Source organism: Bactrocera neohumeralis, chromosome 6, assembly GCF_024586455.1.
Source record: "Bactrocera neohumeralis isolate Rockhampton chromosome 6, APGP_CSIRO_Bneo_wtdbg2-racon-allhic-juicebox.fasta_v2, whole genome shotgun sequence".
In the NCBI taxonomy this organism is placed as follows: Eukaryota; Metazoa; Arthropoda; class Insecta; order Diptera; family Tephritidae; genus Bactrocera; species Bactrocera neohumeralis.
In genome coordinates, this window is record NC_065923.1 from 75665894 (window position 1) to 75690188 (window position 24295).

Genomic DNA, 24295 nt, shown 5'->3' on the forward strand with positions numbered 1-24295 from the left:
TTGTCAAATAAAAAAGTTTTCCATACAAGGACGGGATTTTGATCCTTCAGTTTGTATGGCAGCTCTACGCTATAATGGTCCGATATCGACGGTTTCAACAAATAAGTAGCATCTTGGGTAGAAAAGCGTGTGTGCAAATTTTCACAGCGATATCTCAAAAACTGTGGGACTAGTTCGCGTATAGTACAAATAAAATATACTTATTTTCATACACCCTGTTTGATATTCATGTATGCCTTTATTTGGACTTAATTCAAAAATGTATTTATTGTAATAAGAGCAAAACAGTGCGACTTCGCTGAATGTACATATATATGTAAACATCTATATACATACATACATACATATAACAAAGCCACAGAAATTAAAATTTTTTTTAGTTGTTGTCGATATTACACACAATTTTGTTGTTTTAATTGATATAACGAATACATGTTTATATGTATGTATGAGAGAGTGTGTCCATACACATATGTATGTATATAATACTAATCGACGTAACATATTTATTGATTGGCTGAACAAAGTGCAGTGTGAAATTATCATATTACATATTTACTAGAGTACCAAGAGCACACAAAATTTATATAAATTTGCAAGGAAAATATGTAACAATTGGTACTGCTAATACTAAGGGCTAATGTATATGTATTGTGTATGTATATTTATATGTATGAGCAAGAACTATGTAAAACACTCTTTATATAAATTAACCTGCTTCAATGTATTGATCTATGTATTGTGTATATGTGTTGATATATATTTGTTAGCTGTTAATTCATTATTAATATTATTTATTAACACAAAATTCATTTCTTGGCTGAGATCGCTTAAATAAGACTACAAACATATGTTGAAGTTGGTTGTTTTATGTTATTTTCACTTTTAAGCAGGGTTGCAACTAATGAATTAAAAAATAGTTGTGTTTTTTTCTTTGTGATCCCAAATAGCTTAATTAAAAATCATTTTTAATCACAAAAATATTAATTAAAAATTAAAATTAATTAAAAAAAGAAAACTATTATTTAAAAAAAAACTGTCATCCTATTTGGTTAGGATTTTTGTGATTAAAATTTATTTTTAATTCAAATTTTCGAGATTAAAAATATAATAATTATTTTAAGTTAAGCTTTTCGAAATTAAAAAATTAATTTAATTGAGAATAATAATTTCAAAAATCTAAATAAAAATCATTTTTAATTTCGAAAAGCTTAACTTAAAATAATTTCTAAATTTTTAATCTTAATTAAAAATAATCTTTAATTACAAAAATCTTATTTAAAAATAATTTTTAAATTTTTAAAAAATTTTACCTAAAAAAATAGGGACTAAATTTTTTTTTAACAAATTTTTATTTAAAGTATTATATTATATTTTTTTTATTAAATTTTAATTCGAAATAGGGCTTAAAATTAAAATTTTATTTTTTTTATTTCCGATTTCGGTATTAAAACTCAAAAATCTCATTAGCTTAGATTTTAATAAAAAAAAAATATTAATCATAAAATACATTAAAATTTATTTTAAAAAAATTTATATACTAATTTTTAATTCAAAATTTTTTAATTAAGGAAATTGCAACCCTGGTTTGAATTTAAATAATAGACAATGATAATTATACAGTCAGTTGAAAAGCGCATAAGCTAATGAAATTCAAATATGCATTTGAAAAATATATTTTTAAGGCGTACTTAATAACTACAAAAAGATTTTTTAAATTTTTGTTTAAATTTGCATACAGGGAACAGGCGCTGCCAATGAACTTGTGTCCCTTATTGTTTATACTCGCCATAATCAACCTAATCAACCCTGTACGGTTGCAAATTATAAAGCTGTTTATTATTTTTATCATTTTACTGCCAAATTAAGACACTTTAAACATTATTATACTAATAATAACAATTGTTGTAATTTTTCGTTTTTAAAGTTGATAAGCACATGTGTTAAAATAAATCTCAAGTGCAATTCGTTATTTTGTACAACAAATTAATTACAAAAGTAAAACAAAATTAATTATATTTAATGTTAAGGAAAATCTCAAAGTTGTTTGTGTAATTGAAAAAGTAAATTTATATAAGTCTAAAAGTCCATTGAAGATTTGGCTGTTCAATACTTAAAATTTCGCTAATTTGCCAATGTGTCTCGCACAATTTTGTAGCAGCTTAATTAAATAAAATTTTAATGCTCTAGCTGACGCAATTGTCGCTATGGTTAAGATAGCTTAGTTGTGTGCATATGTATGTTTGCATGCATGTACACTTTCTTTCTTTTTGCCAGGTTTATTATTTCAATTGAATCGTTTGTCTTTTTTAATTTTTCTTTAAATTGTTTGTGTAATTCTATATGTCTACGAGTAGAATTGTGTGCATTTATTCTATACCATGAGCAAAAATCATTACCAAACCCGGTTCCACCATGACGTCTTCAGACATATGAGCATTATCGCAGCTTAAAACCAACACAGCTTGTTTACCTACAAATTCCAATTACAATGGTGTAATATTAGAAAACATTTTTTTAACATGCTTCTTCTTCTTTACCTGGTATACGTCGGCAGACGTAGTTATCATAGATGCGTCTATTATTCTGTCGCGTCTCTAGTGAACTCAAGCCGCGTGGCCAGCGTCTTTCGTGGCAATTCTCCATAAGATTATCCAGTATGTGTGGTGGACAGCCAGATTCAGACAATGCACGTTTTATCATCATCTATAAAAGAATAAAACGTACATTTGAAAACTCACGAAACTCTCTCCTCTAGAAATTTTCACAAAAAATCTGAAGAAATTGTCAAAAACAAACTCAAAAAATTTTGCTAATCAATCGCCTTACCTGTAGTGCATCATCCGGTGTTGAGATCATACCGCCCCAGCGTGTTACACGTGCACGTGACAAAGTCGAACTCCAGCGTATCACCTCATCACGTTCCATCTGATCGGCAATCGCACGCATAGCTGGATTGGAGACGCGCATTGCGCGCATAAAGTCTTTAAATAGTTGCAACTCACGCTTCAACTCATTGATGACCAAATTTTGATCACCAATCTCTGTCTTAAGCTCTCCCATTTTCAACTGCTGTTGATGTATCATAGAACGTAATTCACGTAAGCAATTGTGATCCTTAAGCTCGTCCTTGGGTATAACAAAGCCGCATCCTTTTTCGCACGGCAATGGACGTTTTGGATTGTGTTCGCACTCTTCCAGATGAGAATTCAGTGCATCCAGCTTGAGTACCAAAGTACAGCCATATGGCGCATTATCGCAGGTGATGGAAAGTCTAAAAAAAAATTTAAAAAATATAATTATTTTGGTGTTATAGCAAATTTTACTTTTGGTAGTCTGGATATACATACCGTGAAAGCAGATTGCGAAGTATACGCGGCACGGCGCGCAAATTTGCGGTATTTAATGCGTTGCGGTCTACTGGGCAGGTGGGCTGACGGGTGAGCCATTCGTTAATGCACGCACGACAAAAAGCGTGTTCACACATTGCCGCCTAAGGAGAAATGCAAAGTGAAAGAGTTTCATGTCGTTTTAGGAACATACGTATATATTTTAAATGTTCACAACCTTTCCGCTTTTTTAATTATTTAAGCGGTTACTGACCTGTAGCGGCTCCTCAAGAACACCTGAGCATATGGGGCAAGTGAGCTCTTCATCCACTTCTCCCTGAAAGCGATGTAAATCGTAACCCATTTTCTACCTAATGGTGCTGAAAATGTGGCAAGTGGCGTCTGCCTACAAATTCGTGCAACACCACTGTTGCTTGAGCAACCGAAATTGTTATTTTCGCAACCTTTTCTTTTTGCTTTTGTGCTCGTTCATTCGGTTTCAATTCTTTTTCTTTTAGCTTGAGCCCTTAAAATTGTCGATTTCACTCGCAACTAAAATTTCACAGAATGCGTTTAATAGCTGTTCTTATGCAATAGTAAACAATTTTTTTTATTTTTGTATAATTGCTGCTAATATTGGTTGTTTCAACTAAATTTTTATAACAAAATCTGTGTTCGCAAACAAGCCAATGTTACGAGAAACAGCATTACGAACAGGAAACTCAAAGTGAAAATGAAAAGAAAATAGTGAATTTGGAAAAGAAATAAATTTTGTCAACTGTCAAACATACAAGAGGGCTGCCACATGTTTTGCTAAATAAAAATAGCCAAAGTAAATAAAATAAGTGGATTTTCTAATTTCGATGCATGCATTGAGACGTTTAGAGCAAATAATTTATTATTTTAAAATTTTTTTAAGTAAATTGGGAGTTTTTATTTGAACAAAATCAAATATTGGGTAACATTTAGATTAGCATCCCCGGATTTCGGGGATAAAATGGGTGTCACTGGAAAGGTGGCGTTCTCCAGATCACGAAAATATATACATTTAGTTGCCGCTGACTTATAGTTTTAAAGATATTTGCATTTAAAGTTGAAAAATTTACAACTTTTACATTGATAATTTGTGTATTGTGAGTAACTTTTTCATTTATGTTGTGCACTTTTCACTTACTAACACTTCACTATAACGTTTCGGTATATTCATTTTTTTAATATTTGTTGTAAATAAAGCTTTATTTTATTTTAGTTACAATTCTCTGCATTTGCACAATAAGAAAAGGGTTGCCATGGTTATTTTTATTGAAGCGCGGCGCGATATAGTGAAGTGTTAGTAAGTGAAAAGTGCACAATATAAATGAAAAAGTTACTCACAATACACAAATTATCAATGTAAAAGTTGTCAATTTTTCAACTTTAAATGCAAATATCTTTAAAACTATAAGTCAGCGGCAACTAAATGTATATATTTTCGTGATCTGGAGAACGCCACCTTTCCAGTGACACCCATTTTATCCCCGAAATCCGGGGATGCTAATCTAAATCCCAGCCCAAATATTTTCTTTTCATTACTTAGCATTAGGGTGGTGAATTTATTGCACTTAAATTTTTTATTTTAATAAAATTGTTGAATTAAAAAATTAGTTTCGATGAAAAGAAAAAATAAAATTTTCTATTAAAAAAAAAACTAAAACTTCTAGAAATGAAATATTAAAAATCAATTTGTATTTTTTAATATCGTATTTCAGATTTTTTTTTTCGATACGGTACTTGTGATTAAAATTTATTTTTATTTAAACCAGAGAACGTAAAACTGTATAAGCATACGTTCTCTGTTTAAACTAATACAAGTACACCTTCAACTTCGTTCACCTGAAGCAAACTCCCCACACAAAATCCAAAAAATCTTTTTATTTTAAATTCATAAAAAAGTATATTTAATGTAAAGCGTTGACTTTGCCAATATTTTTATCGTATTCTATTATACTAAGCACATTTAACAATATATTCTACAATTCATATATGCATTCCGTATAAAATATAAACTTTTTACAAATACAAAAACTAATAGTACATCGAAACGAATTCATTTCAAATTATGCACACCATTTAGTTCCAATTAAATAACTATATAATATATTAAGCCATACAATGCTGATTAGAATGGAAAGATAAAACAAACTTTGTTTCGGTTAACAAATGGGCACATAAACAATCCAACTATGAATACATATCTCAAAATATTTTCGGTTTATAAAGCATTTAACCATGAAATTGAAGTAGATTTTATGGATTGTAAGGGAAGTGGAAGGGGACACGTTTGTGGTGTTATAAACATTTACTTTTCTATTGGACAGTTTATTTATTTTTGATGCTGATTGCGCGTTTGGTTATGCGTCCCAGGAAGATTCCCATCATAAAAATCATGCCCACAGCAGACATAAATATGATTAAGAAAAATCTTTTCGCCGGTGAGGAAACAACCTGACTAACCAGTTGTTCCATATTTTCGGGCGGTTCCGCGAGTACCTGCAAATTAAATACGTATTAGAAAATGTAGCAGAATTAAGTGAAAATTATTTTCTTACAGTATCTGCATTGCGGAACATTTCAATACGTTTCTGTAATTTCATACGGCAATCTTCTTCCATTGCCTTCGACTGGTCTTTCAGCAAGACTTGCAAGCATTTCAATTCTGTAATAATGAAAAGTTAAGTTTTAAGTTTTTCTAAAATTAGCTTTTATATATTTTTAAGTATTGTAACAGCGTACTCACTTCTGCCATTGCCACTTGGCACGTTTGAACAGTATCTCAACAGATCCACGGTGCATGCCTCTTGCAGTATGGGGTCTACATGTATATCCGCCTTCGCTTCCGCTATTAAGGTTGCCACCTCAACACGGCAATCGCGATTTATAATCTTGTGATTAAGAAATGCTGTTTTCAAACATTCCTCGACCATGCCATGTTCACGGTTTTGTAGATTAGCTTTGCACAATACTTCTATTTCAGATTTGCAGAAATTTTGTAGCAGTGGATTGAGTTGATAGTTCAATGCTTGCTCTTGCAGCACTTTAATCATTTCTTGCGTGCAGTTGTAGTCCAAACGCGATTCGCGGAACTTGTCTTTCAAGCATTGCACAACCTGAAACGCATTTGTTATGAAATGAAGAATACCACACATATGTATAAAAAATATAGTGTTAATTAGTACTTACCAAGCCGTTCAATTCTTCATTTGGTTGTGCCGTGGCCACAATATGCGAGCAATAACGGTCGATATTCTTGCCACAAGCCAGCTGCAGGGACGGATTGAAACGATAGTCGGTATTTTGTTCAATCATTCGATTTACCACGACCAAATGACAGCGTTGATCGAAGAGCGGATCATCTTTGTAGGTCTTGAGGCAGTCCAGCAATTGATCAGATTCAACATTGTTACAAAATCTGTAAGTCATTTCTTTGCAGGTGTTGATCAATGTGAAGTCGGTGCCACTGTCGGCGAGCTGCGATCGTTTCACCAAGAAAATGGCGTGATGGCAGGAACTGCCAAGACGCTGCGTATTTTGTTGCAAGCACTCCAAAGCCTTTAATGCAAGCCAAAGTATTATTAAGTTTATGCGTAAAGCCATAATTTCATATGTCAATTGTACAAATATATTTTTTCTAACATACATAGATAATATGTGTGTGTAATGTAAGATGTGTGGTGATTAAATGATGAAAAGGGAACTTGCATTGTTATTCACCTGACCAGGTCCCTTCTCGCCAATGCAGAAGGTTTCTAACTCCTTCTTGCATGCATTCGCTAACTTCGGGTCTAGCAGTATGGACTCGCGTTGTTGGTAGAGTTGCGCTTTGACTTGCTGGCGGCATTCTTTGGGTATGGAATGACGTTGGCCGCGTATCGTGTCATTACGCATGACTTCGCTCAGGCAGGCGACAACATCGTTTTTCGTGGTGCTTGACGCGCAGAAGCGTGTTACGTGTGGACGGCAGGCAGTTTTAAATTTATATGTGAAATGATAATTTTTCAGCGAGATGATTTGAAAATGTTCGATGGCGGCGCGACATTTAAGATCCTGACGTAGATCAGCGTCGTTTTTATGCGCAATCAAGCAATCCATCATATCACCTTTGTCCTTTTCGCCCTTCAGTATGTGCTCGCAATGTGTTTGCATTGCATTTATGCACACGGACATAATAACCGGATTCAATTCGATATGTTCGGCCTCTTCTTCGGTGTAGGTGGCAACCGCTTTCTACGGAAAAAAACAAAAACAAGTTGATATTTTAAAAAATTTTCTAACGAATAACCAAAAATAATATTCACTTTGCATGTTGGTGCTAGTTTCTCAAGATTTGTTTGCAAGCAATCCATTTCGGCGCCCTTCTGTGTGCGGTCAAAGCAATATATGGACAAATCTTCAATGCATTCGTCTTCAACCTCGGGTATAAGATCCACAGACACGGCCCGCTGACGCATCACGCGTTTCACCTCTTTGAAGCAGTCCTTACGAAGTGATAAATTTTCATCATCACTGTATGCAATACGATGTAAGCAAGGTAAAATGAGTGGTCCACGTTCTGGATCCATTTGCACGTCGTTAACGTCATCCCATACGTGTTTGGCTCGGCAATATTTTATGGCGTCGTCGTGACAATGTTTGTATAATTGCGGATCTAATTTGAAATCACGCGCTACAAAATACTGTATCAGCATAAGTGCTTGTTCGCAGTCCGGCCGCATTACTGGCGTGCCAATGCGTTCCATAAGGCAGGACATTACGCGCGCTTCGCCAGCGTCTGTGTCGCGGCATGCCACATCGACGACCGGTTTACAAGCACGTCGTAGAACTGGATCCACACGCCAATCCTCACCTACGTCAGCTGCTTTTATTAGCTTCTCCAGTGAACGCTGACATTGCGCAGTAACGCGACGATCCTTTCTACGTTTTGCGCGTGCATGTTCCATGAGGCAGTGAATTACTTGACCGTTATCAGTGTTTCCGACGGTACCACCTCTGACAACTTGCCCCTTTTCAATATCACCACAAAACTTTGGTATATCATCGGCGCAATCGCTTAGAATTTCTGGCGATAATTTGAAATCGTGCATCAGCATACGACGATGATCATTTATTTCCGCTTGGCACTCCGTGGTTACCATCGAACCGTTCTTTACAACCGATTCAAGACAAAGTAAGATTTGTGCTAAACGTACTTGTTTGTCTTCGGATACACCACGACGGCAGTGATATTGTTTGATATCGTCCTTGCAAGCTTTAGCGAGCCCGTGAGAAAGCCGATAATCTTTTCCGATTTCGCGATCGCGTTGTGCAATTTTTTCGTTACAGCGACGTGTCATTGTGGGATCCGCTTTATTCTTAACCAGACATTTAAATGCAGCTGCTGTACCAGCAGTTTCCTAAAAACAAAAAAAAAATTTAATAAATATACATATGTGTTGAAATATTGTATAACGGTTTCAATAAACATAATTCTGCTATATGTGAAAATTAAAACACTTGTTCATATTTTTAATAATGAAAAAACGACAAAATCATCAAGTGCATTACTCACCTGTCCGCATAGGCGTCTCCAGTCATCGCCACAAGCTTCGAAAAATTCCAAATCTTTTCGTTGCTGCTCCATTGTATTTAATTCGTCTTTACATTTTACATCAAGTGCATCAGCAGCTGTCTCCTGTAAGCACTGCACAGTTTCAATTTGTGACATACTTCTGCGTTCCAAATTTAAGCGGCCACATTCTAATTGTTCTATTTGCGAACCACAGCCATTCAAAAACGCACCCAATTGATCAAAATCTGGAAACAGTGTCGCAATGGAACGCAATATATATGCACGGCATTCGCTGCTGTGCTCCATACGCATTGCACGTTCGTGTATACAGCTCCATAAGCTCACGGCATTCCCACAAGATGTTAGTTGTTGTTTCTGTGCACCACAATGTTGTGGTATTAGCTGATCGGTTATCCACTTTTCCGTCTGCATTGTACGTTGTTGCACCCATAAAGCATGTTGACATTTATCAGGCACAGCCTCCAATTGACTGGACGAGAATGTGCTAACACACTCCAATACCGATACATTATCGGTTTGTTTGAGGTGTGCACAAAGTGACTGTAATTCCTTGCATTCGGGCCTATCGATGAGACTATGTTCTAGCTGTGCTATTGATGAGCTCGAATTGCTGGAATTCGACAGCGTGGCGCCGGCTGAAAGCAATAAAACCAAAGCAAATTGCAGCCGCATCTTTGCCTTGTAACTTAACTTTATTTACAAAATATTTTTGTGCATATGTATGTTAACGTTGTGAAACTTATTTTTGAGAACTTGCTGATGTGTACGTTTAGATTTTAAATATGCGCTCGGCAACTTTAACAAATTACATTTACAATAGATTATAATAAACTGAACATTCATCCGAGAGTTGCTAAGAAAAGAATTTGTGAATGACAGTTCTACGATAAGAATAACAAAAATAAAAACAAAAGGCCTGTTCGCACACTTAGCTTTCAAAAATATTATTTAGGTTGGAATTAATGGAATTTCTGTTTGCACGCGGAAGTGAAGCAAATTTTCTAATTTTCCAAGCAAACAATAATTGCTAATAATTTTGCATAATTGTCGTAATAAACGCTGAAAATGTATGCAAATTTATGACCGAGCTACGTTGTTTAATAATGTCACAGTGATGCCACTTTATTTAAAAATATATAAATTAGCTGTCTTTGTGTAGTAATTGTTGGGTTTTAGTGTATATTGAATGTGCAAAAATTATAGCCTAGCTTTAGGCGCAAAAATATTCGAAAGTTACGGTTTAAGAAAGATCCATACACGAACTTGTCCTTGATCATTATTGCATGCAGCATGGCAGCTGCTTCTTGAAGATATAAGGTCCTGTGCGAAATTTCACAACGATACTGACCTACTGACAGAGGGATAGACATATGTATATACATACATAGCTAAATCGACTCATCTCATTTCTGCGAATGCTCTTGTTCTTATTGTCCACAATTTATATTCCCACAATTATTGAGAAATGCTCATTGGTTTATTGTTTTGTTTTGTTAATGCCAATCAAGTTTACTGATTGTGTATAAGCTTTACCTTGCGAAAATCCCCATAAATCTATACTCGAAGTAAAGCTGTGCCTACGAATGTACGCAGCTGCTCATGTACATACACACATATGTACATACTGGTATGTATATACATTTGTGTACGTTCGTACGAATTCAATGTCAAATATATACTTATGACAGATGTTTGGCCCAGTTTCTGCTCCAGTTCATACCGCCCCGATTTTTAAACCTCTTTTGCTCGGTTTCTGGTTCTTTTTGAAAATGTTTCTCTTGACCAAATAACACTGTGACTTTCAAGCCGAAATTTTGACATGATCAGCTGATCCATAATTCTGAGTAATGGCCATAGTAGCCTTCGAACTTGTAGCTCTCGCAGAGATAGTAACGCACTTAGATACGTCGGCACCTTGGTATACATGTACATATGTATATATGTATGTATGTATCTGTGCACAATTATCTACACTTTTGCGATATAAGCTTGGAAAGCCGCTTAAACATAATACTTTATTAAGTTTCTTGCTAGTTGTTTACAGATCTTCGCCGAGCTCAGTATGGCTTCCATTATCGGTCTACTCAGCATACTCTACTTGTTGCTTATTCCCGTCAGTTGTTCTTATGGTCCACAGAATATAATACCGTCTGAGGTTCGTGTGAATATATCCGGTCAAGGTGTGGTGATCGGCAATACCAATACTACAGCATGGACTGGTCAAACTTATATGCAATTTCGCGGAATACCCTATGCAGAGTCACCAAGTGGAGAACTAAGATATAAGGTAATATATTGTGTCTAAAATAACGTGTGCTTTTTGGATGTGTGGACGGATCGCTCGCTGCGTCCAATATTCGGTCCTAGTCACTCAGCAGAATCAGTAATTCGTGGAACCATGGATTTGTTTCGCTCGGCGTTTGCTCTACTGGATAATGATATTTTTTGGTGACCACTTTAACTCGCGTCGTTGGCCTGTGACTTGGTCTCCAAGATCGTGCGATTCATTCGTGGCCAGTGTCATGTGGAGACTCATTGCACGCAGGACATATGTATATTAGATATGTCGGAGGTTATTCTGGGTAAATAGGAATTTAACCTGCTGCAGTATCCAGAACGAAGTTGCGCAAGGGTCACTCTCGTTTTTCGCGGCAACTCGAGCTCTTCGTCTGTAATGGGTGGTGGTTTGACTTCAAGTACGCCATTCACTGAAAGTCGGTGAAGGTGTTGATGACTCCACTGTGAATGACGGTCAGTGCTTGTCGGAAGTTATTTGCGTTCGAAGTCTAGTCGGCGTATTGTTTCATGTCGTCGACGTAGATTAGGAATGATCTCTTGCTACACCTAGGTGGCGATGGTCGAAAATTGCGCCTTTCGGTTGGAGGTCTAAGTCTTCTTTTGTCTAAGAGATTCTCTAACTTAACCATTACTATTTTCTTATATCTTGTTTTTAGCCTCCAGTACCTCGGAAACCATGGTCAACGCCACTTCAAGCCAACGACTACGGACGCATATGTCCACAATTGTTTACATACAACCGTTTGTCGCCCGATAAACTGCAGGGTGATCTAGAGGACTGTCTCACCTTAAATATTTTCACCAAAAAGGTATGTGTGTAGCAAAATATATGTTTTTTTTCTTTATTATGCACAATATTCTCTTATGCGCCAGTTAAACGCCACGCAACCGGTGATGTTCTACGTTCATGGCGGTAGCTTGCAAGTGGGTTTTGCCAGTGACCACCGACCCGATTATTTGCTCGAAGAGGATATTGTGCTTGTAGTGATACAATATCGTCTGGGTATACTTGGATTTTCCGGCACAAAAACACCGGATATGGCTGGTAATTTCGGTTTAATGGATATAATGTTGGCACTTCAATGGGTGCAAGAGCATATCTCCGCTTTTGGTGGTGATAGCGCAAAAGTTACTGTTTTCGGTGAGAGCTCGGGCGGTGAATTAGGCGGCGCATTACTGATCAGTCCTAAGACTCCACCGTCAGCTTTTCAACGGCTCATTATACAATCGGGTTCAATCGTGGATAAACAATCTATAAATATGGAGCCACTTGCGCAAGTGACACGTGTTTGTCGCGCTTTGAAGTGTGAGCATTGCGAAAGTATTTACCGAGCGCAACAATGCTTGAAACGCGCGCCAGTTATGGACCTGCTTAAGGTGGCTGAAAGCGTAAGTCTACAATATTTTTTCGATAATTTTTTCGTACTTTTCACGAAGTTTTTTATTTTTTATTGTGAAGGAACGTTATGGTTTGATTATTCGCGATTATTTTGGTACAATACCAGAGCATCCGGCTCAACTGATTGGGCAGACAAATAAGAATGTGCCCATAATGACTGGCTTTACAAAACACGATGGCGCGATTGTGTTAGCCTGTTAGTATTGGCATTTGTTAGATGTTACTCGTATATACAGTTGAGCTTTCCTTACTCGAACCAACATAATCCAGAAAAAAACTTGGAGTTAGAGAGGCTTCGAGTTATGGATTTAAGACTTCGAGTTATGGAAGTTCAATTGTATGTGTTATTCCGTATTTACATTTATATTTTCGTGATTTAGTCTTTTACGACGACTTCAGAGTGTTTCATCCTAATCTGAACACTGTTACTGTGGGAGATTTCGCCACTGCCTTGATGAATTGGATGAACGATACAACAGGTTTGACTAATAATGCCATGACGCGTTTGTTATTCCCTGCGGATCTATGGCACAGTGCCGATCATAGGCGCGCTCTACCCGCCTACTTCGATGTAAGTCACGATATCTGTTTCCTGCTAGCCATTACTTAACAAATATATACTTTTCCCGTAGCTCGTCAACATACTTTTCTTCAAATCTGTAATGTTGGGCTTCACAAACAAGCTATTCGAGAAAGCCGCACAGCCGCCCATCTACTTCTACACTTTCGACTATGCCGGCGAGAAGACAAATTTCGGTTTCGATTTGGGCAACGCACAGTATCCCTTCAACGGCGGTGTACATCATACCGATGAGCTGATTTATCTATTTGCAATGAAGCCACCGTTGAATGCGCAGGATACTGCGATTGCCAAGAAGATGGTGGCACTATGGGTGTCTTTTGCCACGACTGGCGTGCCACAGGTGCCGGATGGACCACTAATATCACCAATGGAACGTGAGTGAATGCATGGGTTGATTTGTGATATGAAAACTTATCATCTTTGTGGATTATTTTACAGATAAACGCGGTCCATACTTCCACATTGACGAAGAAATAAAACTGGACGATGATATATTGAAGGAATTCACCGCAACCATTGACGATCCGAATAATACAAATCTGGATCGCCCCAGTAAAATGTGGTAGAGGCCGCTTATGGCGTCTTTAAAGCTAAAGCTATACATATATATATTTTTGTTGCTTCCTCTTCATACATACAAATAAATCTTTTTCTTTATTGTCTGCATTAAGCAAGCGCGTCGCATTTCTTCATCGATTGGCTTAGAATGGGTTCGTTTGGCTGTGGCTAAATGCCTTTATGGTTTCCCTTAGCTTTCTAGCTTGTGTTGTATGGCAAGTCACACCTTTTTTACGTGTACAAGTATTTGCAGTAGAAGCAAAACGATAGTGTGTTTGTAAATTCTAGATTTTGCTAATTTAATCGCCGTCCAACTTAACGGTTGGTTTAGGGTTTAAGCCCTCATTGTGTGAGCTGCAGCTCTGATATACAGCTTTTTGTCATGCTGTCACTAATTTAACCTCTATTTCTAGTAGTATCACTAACAATACCAACAATAAACACACACGCATATCTATGGTATCGTAACGCGCATTTCATTGACTCTACAATCTCATTTTACTTGATTTTTTAAGCGCTCTTAACTTGGATTTGTCTTCGCTGACGGTCATGGCGGTCTTTGGCCGCTTCTGTCTAAACGCACAAGTCATTGGACTGTATTGTTTTCCTTTTTCTTTGCTATCACTTTTTCTTAATCGAAAGGGATTAAGATTTTCACAAGTTTCATCGAAAGAATACGTCTAATCCCCACATATGCTTGGCAACTTGCATGGATTCCGATTGGGTCGTAAATGCACTGAGTGACTAAGGAAGTATTGTGAAATTGCGAAAATCAGACGTAGAAAATCAATGGTGTTTAGCAGGAATTGAAGAATTGAAAAATCAATGACAATTGACAGTAAAAATAGTTACGACAGTTTCACAAGTAATGTCATTTTGGGTTTGAACTCCTCTCTCAATTTTTTTCTTTTAAATACTAACGAATGCAGTTTGGGAATGGTATAAAAATCGCTCACCAGATTACTTGTGGCACTCAGCAAAGATACATCTTCTCTCCCTTGCTTTGGATACTCTTGATCACTTGATATTTCTTTGGACAGAGAGAATCTCGCTATTAGAACTATTGTACTCTCGAGCTCTGTCAAATATCTCGGGGCTATTCTAGATAAGCAAATAAGCTGAAGAGAACGCACTGCGAGCAGGTCTTCACACAATCTTCGAATCTGGAACTACTGCAGAAGAGCTATTGCCTCAAAGTGGGGTTTACGACTCCACATGGTCGTGGACAAGCATCCGTCCCAACATACTGAAACAGATGCAACGTGCCTGCTTGCTGGGGATTATAGACGCATTGAAAACTACATCAACAAAGGCTCTTGAAGTTATCTACGATATCTGGTCAAAACATATTCATTGGATCCAGACTCGGCGTCACCACGGTCATGGTATCACCTACCTACTCGACCTTTTTATGATATCGAAGTAAACAATCCAGTCTTTTAGTCCGAAATTGTTGTGATAACAGAAGTCGCCATGTGAGCTTCTGCTGAACTAGCAAATCCATAAACCTTCTATGGGAGAACCAAGCGGTCCTTAAGGCTATAAGTAACACATATACTAAATCTCACTGGAGACTGCTCATGCCAGCTGGGAATACAAATGTCCGAAACTGCCTCAGATCTTTCAGCTTCTTCAAGAGTTGTTTGAAACAATCGACCCAAGAGCAAAATCTCAGTTCTTGGAACACTAGCAACGCAGGTCATTGCACAAAATTACTTGGGGTAGTGTTGATGATGGACAGACCAAAAAAGCTTCTACAACTGGACAAAAAGGAACATAGTAATATTGTAAAGGTCATCACATGGCAGCAACTTTTAAGATAACACCTTCAACACCTTCAAAGAATGCAGAGCATGCGCAGAGAATGATGATGAGACGCTGGAATATTACTTTTGCGAATGTCCAAGCCTCATTTGGATGAGAAAGATATCCCTTTCAAACCTCCAAATGCTCCAACTTGAGAGTCAGTGGGCAGCATTTTTCCAGGACATCTACCCTTAAGATCTAAACTTCACAAATTTGGATTCGGTGGAATGCGGAGCTTATGCGGAGGATGATGAGACGCTGAAACACCAATTTTGCGAATGGCCAGCCTACAGCCAAATAAGACGGAATATATTCCACGGCTCTCAATGCCATTACTTAAGATACATTCGGGAACTGAGGTGGTAAATATTAGATATTTTATCACTGAGTTGTTGAGTAAGGGTTATGATGGCTTGATTGCTGTCGTCTACGTCCCACAACAGTCGGGTCTACGTAACCGGAAAATACCGGGATTTTGATCAGGCCAAGGACTGTTAATTCGGCCGATTTCTGCCGCTACAACAATAATAGCAACGGTCTGGCGCCTCGTTTTCAATCAACCAATCAAAGAAACCAGTAATACATACGGTTGTGTGGAATGGAAGTTAAAACTCTATCAACAACAGAGAAGAAGAAGAGTAATGAATTCGGCGATAACAGTAATAATAAAACATACAGATAAAAGTAGCATTTGCTGAATGAATCGGTTTCTTAATGGAACCAAAACTTATTTTGAGGTTTGACGATCTTCATTCGATTACTTTCTAACTAACTTGGAAGACGTTGCCGCATGCAACTTTTATGACACAATTCTAAACTGATTTACGTTTATTATTGTGGACATACAGCATACAGCTGTACGTGGATGGCGTAGGCATTCAAAGAGCATACATGAAGAGCTGTGTAGTTGTGTGCACTCGTATGTATGTAAATGTTTGCATTAAACATATTTTCAAGCAGATATCCTTTCTTTCTGGCCGCACACTCGCCGTCGCATAAGAAATCTGCACCTGTCTTCGTAAATGAGTCCTGGGTGTTGTCGTTTGCGCTTCCTTTTGCTGGTTTCATTCTCGGCCAAAATGAATGACTGTTAGCTCGGCTGATGGCTCATTGACTGACTGACTAGCTGTCTGCGCTGGCTGTGTTGTCTGTGCTGCCTTCGCTGTGTTGACTGTGTTGTAACCAGCCGGCGTTTGACCCAAGCGGCCTTACAGCGTTCAGCTTGACGGCATTGCGCTCAATGATGAGCAATATTATATTAGCCGCTGCAGTAGCCGGTCCTGGAGCGACGCGCAGAATAGCTGCAGCCGTCCGGTTTTCGTATGCTGCGCAATCTCGGGGTGTCCAGGGTGGGCAATGTGGTAAAAACCATATGCTCGTCGTTGCTGTTGTAATCGTCTGTGGCTTTTAGTAAAAATTACACTAAAACGCGCCTTGCCGAGACTGCGCCGTGCTTTTGTCCAGCGCCACTCTTACCACGAGTTTACGCAGGATGCTGGCTGTAACAGCGCGTGTCGCGTGTCGGCGGTTGCCACATGCCACTAGTATGCGCTCGCAGCATTGCTGCACGCATTAAATTGCAAATCACTACACAAACGAAAGTCATTAGTATATTTTAATTTATATACACACATACAGCTGTATAAAACTGCTCATACACATGTGCACAGTTCATCCAAACAGTAATAACCAAAAAAATGTGCGGCTTAGAGCCAAAACGGCTGTTGCCCCTTCGACGCATCTTCGATTTTTTCTGCGCGCTCTTCGGCCGCATTCATCAACACAGTTTTTTTCTTTCCCCAGTTATTGTTATTGTTGACCTGCTGCCACTTTGGCTACACCTGTCGTCAATGCTGCTCCCCTCGCTGCCATTTTTTTTGGAATTCGATTTTATTTTGTGTTATTTTTTCATTTGCTCAGTTATGTTTTTTGTTGTACCTGCGTCTGCGATGCGCTCTCTCGCAACAGCTTTGCTTTAGACGATCGTGCGTGTATTGACCCAATTTTGATATCCTCAATTTTCGTGTTTCATTTTTGTGTGCGAAACCATTTAAACGCTTACATTTATTGACTTTAAGGTGGAGCGCATTTGGAGGGCATTTGAGAGTTGGAAAAACAAATCTCAATTGATCACTTTCGAAAGGTTACTCAATTATTTTAGAAATATATGTGTAGGATTTCTTTGGCACTACAGCCGTGGTTTAGTCTAGGTCGCCACGCCAGGTTCACGACCCAAGCGCAGACAGGTCGCTATTCACATAGTTCTTCCAGTGCAAGCGTGGGCGCCTTTGCTTTCATTGTCCACTTATAGGTCTTGAAGCAAAGTGGCCTTTCGCTGGCACGGCATGTTTCATGTCAACGTGACGGCCGAATCAAAGCATTCGTTGAATTTTTAAGCGTTTAACCATATCCATGTTGCTTCAAAACTATCTGAGGCTTTCGTGTTTCTTTCCTGTAATAACATGTTTATGTCATGGGTCACAACCGAAGGACAAAGTTTCATTAATTCATGGCCAAACCAGCGGCACAACCCCAGCTGGGGGCAGAATTTCATTGCTTCATTTTTATAAAGCGAGCGCGAGACAGACACTCGCGTGTAGCCGTGTCCCCTTGGTGGACACACCCTGACACCGATTACCTAGGCGTGACCCCATCAAGGTTCCTTCTCTTTTAGTTGTAACCCTGAGTTACACAAGGGTTGGTTATCACATCTCAAAGTTGCTCACTTTGGCTAGGGTACTCGACGAGGACGCAAGTATAGGAATTGGGTATGGTAGGACAACTATGGCTTTGATACCCAGCCAACTAACTATCACAACACCTCATTTACACTTCTTCAGTACCGAGCCAACCAATATGAAATATGTACGGCTGAACTGTGACTGTGGACCAACCGCAGGTTTGGGTCCTACAAGGTTGGTGGTTGATTTTAAGATCGATATCTCAAAAACTGAGGGACGCGAACTAGTCTGTACAGACAGATGGACCGACGGGCAAACGGACGGATAGACGGGCATGGCAAAATCGACTCCGAACGTCATACTGATATATATTTATATGCATATTTTATAGAGTGGAAATGAATAAAGGCCTGATCTCACTCGTTATTAATCCTTGGCGTCAGCTACACTCAAAATAAAGCTTAAGAGCATACTTAGATCCTCTATGTAATACATATGTACATATGTATGCATGATGTTAAAACATTTTAATTGCGCATCGAATCGCATTTTGGGTAATTTACCGCGCCACCAGCTCGCACACCATTCCAATACGCTTGCACCACTTATTGTCGCGGCAACACAAATCGAACGCGGCCGAAAACCGACACCTGCCCATCTGCCTGGTCTGCTACCGCAGAATTGAATTTTTTCCTGTTATTTCGTTTGCACTGTTTGTAAGATGCATCCTGACCTAAGACATTGTTTTTCTGTTAGTGTAGCAACCTGCTCGGTGTAGCTCGACTGACAGCGTAAACCAGCAGAATGCTGATGGCCTCCGCTCTTCCGCTATTCGTCACTTGGCTCATTTTAGTTCTGCATTTTTGGCTTCCTTTTACACATTTAATTTACTAAGTTAGTCGTGTTGTTTTTGTCTTCTACTATTTTTTTATTCTCTCATTTACTGATACGATTATGTATTTTTGTGAATATTTGTGCGGCGTTGTGTTGCGTCTTAAAGGGCTGGCGCGCTTAAGGGACGATTCTGTTGCCCTTTCGAAAAAGTCACCTGCGCATACCGATTGGGCCATTGCTGCCATCACTTCAGTTGCCACTTAATGTTGTATACTGTTCTTGTTGTTGTGCTAGCAGTTTTTATTCATAGGTGCAGTGCGCAGGACAATGCCAACATGCGGCACAGGATTAGAACGGCGCGTTAACCCCTCGGCCTCTGTTTGTGGCAATCGCCTACAAATGGCCTGTATGTGCCCCCATTAAACAGTTAAGCAGAGAAATCAGCTATTGGCACCCTAATCCGTTGTACCTTTTACCTAGATTACTAACAACTTTATAATCGTTTCTTTATCCTGGATGTTTCTTTGTTATTTCTCGTAGTCATTGTGGTTAGACAATGCATTTCCGCTCGTTTAATTAGTCAAAGTCATGGTAGTGCATTCTAATGGTACTTACTAATTCCGCCCGCATAACGCGGAGCCACCACTGGCTCATGATGTTGGACAAGATGTATTAAATGTTAGTGGAAACCATTGAAAGGGTGCGTATGCGTTTAGTTGGACCGGGAAAGGCTGCCAATTGATGGGGGTACAGGTGTTCAACTGCTGCGGATGGTTTTCTTGAACTCTTTTCTCTATATTTTTTCTAGTATTTAAGAAATGTAGTTTAACGATAAATTCTAAACCGTTAAAATTTGACAAACAGCTTAGGAGATCTTCTCTGGAGACTTGAAAAACATTTTTTTCATGAGGTTCAGTTGGATTAGGTTACTTTAGATCAGGTTAAATTGTCGATGCTAACAAGGATCCACTTTAATAGCTTAGAACACTGGTCCGGTAGTCAGTGGTAGTGGACAGCTTACAATGCCGCTGCGTTGTGGTACCTAGAACACCTATAAAAAAGACTTCCATGAATCGACTAAATGCATTGAGCCATTTACAAATTTGTTGAGACAGCTAAGCTGAGGTTCAGCTATATCTCCTGGTTCCTCAGATATGACTACCGAGATGTTACAACCTCAGTTTTGCAAAAGCTGGACAATAGACGGGAAAGTGCTTGGAATTTACCAGCTCGTCTTCTACCATACAACTTTGATATCTAGAAACTCCGCGTGTAAACGCATTGAACAATGTCCACTAATACCTGCCCCGATTGTGACAAGACGAACTTTGCATAAGGCAAGTAGTTCAGTAGATCTCCTACGTTCTATTCTAGGCCAGAAGTGTGGCGCGGTCACACAGAGGCTGGTTGTTGACCTGCTAGACGCACAGGAGGTCAATAGATCCAGTGCTAAAGCAATTTAAATTCGATTCTTCTTAGCTCATCGCCTTTGCAGTTTCCAGCGATTCCGCCATGACCAGGCATCCAAAAGAGTGAGGTAAGCCACTCTTTATTTAACTTTGAGCGCAGAGTTTGCGAGCTCAATGCTAGTAATTCCACTCTGCTAAAGGCGTGAACGCTCACCTAAAAGCTGCAATTCGGAGTAGTAAGCCTAGTGCTACTTTAATAACAGCCACTGGTGCCAGAAAATTACTATAGTGGTCAGGTAGCTTAAGACTAAGCTTGACGGCAACAGACACCCTTTCCAAATTTTCTTCCTAGCTTTGATCCATATTGAAAAAGCTTACTGCGCATCTTTTCTATCGGGCCATATATATGTGCATCCCTCGTCAGTATGTGAGTGGAGAAACATCTGCAGTAGCCTCTTTGACGCTCTTCGGTGGAAGCAGCACGTGGATCTGACCATGGTTAAGGCAACAAAAAAAACACTCATGGTGTGCTAAGAATCGCCTGGCTGGGAATTCCTGAGGCTGCAAGCCAACGTATGCCAGGTGGGTATACACCATGATCGTGAGACCGATTGTTACATATGAAGCGATGACATGGGCTTCGAAAGCAACGGATATTTCGGTTGGACTTTCGAAATTAGGAAAGACTTGTCTGCTTTTACGCATCGGGTGCAATGTGTACGTGCCTGACGGTAGCACTAGAAGTCATGCTGGAACTCCCACTCCTCCACCTAGTAATCAATCAAACAGCTAAATATACAATGCTTCTAATAAAATAAAGGTATGCAAAAGGAAGGTAACCTCATTCCTGCAAATGAAGGTCTTAATTGATGAAACACCACTGGTTCTTCTACCGAGGAGCACCGTTACCAAAATGGTATACTTTACAAGGAAGTTTAAAGTTACCCTTAGCAGTAAAGCTGAATGGAATAGCTCCATGCTTGACCTACTGCTAAGGGATAGCCATATTAAATGGCTCTTAAAGAGATTATGTCGCTATTGGTTCAGGAGTGCATAGAGCGACTGAATAGCCTATAAGTTCGCAACCAAGTGCATCTCACCAGGGGTATAACCAGGAATAAACAACTCTACAACTGCTATCTGGATAGAAGGACCGGAACCTTTCATTGCGCTTGGTCCCCAAACCATATAGGAGCGACTCCACAGAAAAGAAAGCATGGGTAGGGAAAGTATTGGCAACAACTCGTAGTCATGTGCCAGGCAAAGTTTCTAAGGGGTTGGTACACTCTCACTATATTTAAAAGTGTAATCAATCTGCCGAGATACAAATTCAGGCTACTTGTGTCATTTTACACAGGGCACTGTAAGCTAACGAAGCCTTGTGCAAACTGCCGGTTTTGAAATATGAAGCTGGAACTTCCCGAGTAATTAATGCTAGAATTCAGAGCAGTCTGTGAACGCAGGATCAAGACCCTCGGATATACATGTTTATCCGAATGGAGATCACTCATCTCAAGAGCACCCAAGGAGCACCCAAGATGATACTAGAATTTATCAGTGTGCTGGGCCTATGGGATTTCTTGTGGATCCAGGTTCTTGCTTCTATGTATCCGAAAAAAGATGAGATCGCCTCAATAGCACCCAGCAGGATACTGAAATTGATCAGTGTGCCGGACTCAATAGATCGCTGTGCAAACCTTAAGTTCTTTCTATTATAAGAATAAGAAACATATCTCTCTTTCACACTTTATTAAAAGTTTAAATTTTAACAAATTATACTCAGAGAATTTCCATAAATTCAACACATCTGCTGACGAATCCTACCGATCAGCGATTGTGCTTATTTATTACAATTATTTTGAATGTAAACATTTTCAATTAAGGACGATTCTTTATGTGCGCAGAGAAGCCATAAATTAGTTACGTGGGTCATGTCCAAGTGGAATGCACTGTGTATAGCCAGCAAAGCGTCACAGGTGCAGAGCTCACGGGACATTTGTGGAGTGCAAAGTTGAAGAACCCCAAATGGCGCGTGTGGATAACTAACCTCATTGCGTGGCAAACAATAAACAAAACAAATACAACATTGGCATAAGAGACGCACAAGGTAATTTTTGGCAATGCGGCCGCAGGACAATAGCGAATAACTGTTAAATGGCTGTAAATTAAGCGGTGATCGGTTGTGGGCCCGCTTGAGTGGAGGATCGCTTGGGCGAATGAACCGATTAACAGGTCAACGACGGTGACACACAAGTTCAACAAACCGATAACTGCAAAAACAACGGTGGCAACAACTTCAAATGTTGCCAAACAAATGGGCACAAGCTAATGCAATATATAAATATATATTTTCTTTTGCAATATAAACGAATTTTAAATGCTTGGAAACGGCGAAAGGCAGGGAATGAAACTGGCAAAGCTGAGAACCAAATAAATATAAATGCCTTTGCAGTGCTGCATCCCCGCGAAGTGGCATAAGGGATGCCACGCAAAGGGCGCTACCCTCGGCTGGCTGGCAAAGCAAAACCTATGCTACAACAAACATGCGCAGACACGCAAAACAGTTGCCGTTCACATTTGCCAAACAACCTGTGCGGCATGTGCCACACATTAAAGTCGCTTACAAAGCTGGGGACGCGCGGGGTGCCGCTACCGCTTAGCCAACGAGCGCTGGGTACACCGTGCGCCGGCTCGTTTCACATTGATCGTCCGCGCCGATTGCCGATTGCCTTGTGGCTTGGCTCGTGTCATCTGTTGAATTATAAATTATGGCAAGGAATTAATTTTGCTGTGTCCTCTCGTCGACTATTCGTGCTAGTCAACCGACAACGGCATGCAACATGCAACTGCAGTTGCAACTGTGAATCTTGCAAAACCCGTAAAGTAGTAAAGAGCAACAATAACAACAACAAAGAGAAGTCACAAACAGTTGAAATGATTTTGCTATTGTGTTTAGTGTTGTTGTTGTTGCTGTAGCTGGCGACAAAAGGCACAACAACGCTGTGGTTGCCACATAAAAACAAGAAGTAAATAGCAGGAGGGCGCGAACGCATCATTTGCGAGAATCTAGTGCAAAAGATAACTGCAGCAAGACGGTGTTGTTGTTGTTGTAGCCGCTTGCTTGCTTGTGGTCGGCACTTGACTCGTGTTGACTTGACTTGACTTATATTGCGTTGCCAATAATCAGGATCAGCCGGCGCAACAGACGGCTAGCGTGCTGCGCTTGTACGCCGATTCAATGGCCAACAACAACGAAAGGACATGTAACTCCTGTCGGCAAGGAGCGGCACACTTGACAAGCGTAGATGTACAACATGTGTATAGGTATGTATGTGTTGTTGTATTTATGCTAGTGTGTGCTGGTATGTACATATATAGATTTATGAATGTGTGTGTGAGCTCATAGTTGTTTAGCTGGGCGCTGTGTTGTGTCTTGTTGTTGTTGCGCTGCTGCTGCTACTTTGTCTCCACTCTTGCCTCCGCGTTTGCCTTAAATGCTGGTTGCTACGCATACAAGTCAGCTTGTTGTTGTTATTGATTTTTTTGTTTTTGTTGTTGTTCTAGTTGTTACTGAGCGCTTGCATCATGCGCACCTGTCGCTTTGGCAAAGCGCGACAGACAACGAACGAAAGGTGTGCGCTGAACATTTTTTCCGCTGCAGCTTGGCAGCCAGGCATATTGCGGGCACCAAAGCAACGCCAACCACAACAACAACAAAAAATGAGCAACACGTAAAAAGCGCGTATAAAAAATATTTCAGTGTGCGCATTTTTAATTTGTGGCACCATTGGCA

At 39.3% G+C, this 24295-nt stretch overlaps 3 protein-coding genes across 4 annotated transcripts; 1 reads left to right on the forward strand and 2 right to left on the reverse strand.

The window, feature by feature from the left end:
• Positions 1-1660: 1660 nt before the first annotated feature.
• LOC126761989 (E3 ubiquitin-protein ligase NRDP1) lies at positions 1661-4070 on the reverse strand. The gene is made up of 5 exons (XM_050478446.1): positions 3604-4070; positions 3351-3493; positions 2830-3274; positions 2541-2706; positions 1661-2473 (listed from the first exon to the last, which is right to left on the reverse strand). Exons 1-5 carry the CDS (start codon positions 3691-3693, stop codon positions 2370-2372), a joined length of 948 nt encoding a protein of 315 aa, XP_050334403.1. The 5' UTR covers positions 3694-4070; the 3' UTR covers positions 1661-2369.
• Positions 4071-5032: 962 nt separating this feature from the next.
• Positions 5033-9809, reverse strand: LOC126761388 (Golgi apparatus protein 1). 2 transcript variants are annotated; one of them, XM_050477500.1, is made up of 7 exons: positions 8914-9809; positions 7664-8758; positions 7068-7592; positions 6549-6917; positions 6106-6475; positions 5918-6024; positions 5033-5858 (listed from the first exon to the last, which is right to left on the reverse strand). In XM_050477500.1, the coding sequence occupies exons 1-7, from the start codon at positions 9604-9606 to the stop codon at positions 5688-5690; spliced, it is 3330 nt and encodes a 1109-aa protein (XP_050333457.1). In that variant the 5' UTR covers positions 9607-9809; the 3' UTR covers positions 5033-5687. The 2 variants fall into 2 exon arrangements, with proteins under 2 accessions (XP_050333457.1, XP_050333458.1); XM_050477501.1 differs by having other exon boundaries at positions 7080-7592; positions 8914-9808.
• A 1147-nt stretch (positions 9810-10956) lies between these two features.
• On the forward strand, positions 10957-13884 carry LOC126761907 (glutactin-like). The gene is made up of 7 exons (XM_050478342.1): positions 10957-11221; positions 11889-12041; positions 12106-12621; positions 12692-12827; positions 13012-13202; positions 13264-13588; positions 13653-13884. Exons 1-7 carry the CDS (start codon positions 10997-10999, stop codon positions 13778-13780), a joined length of 1674 nt encoding a protein of 557 aa, XP_050334299.1. The 5' UTR covers positions 10957-10996; the 3' UTR covers positions 13781-13884.
• The last annotated feature ends 10411 nt before the right edge of the window (positions 13885-24295 follow it).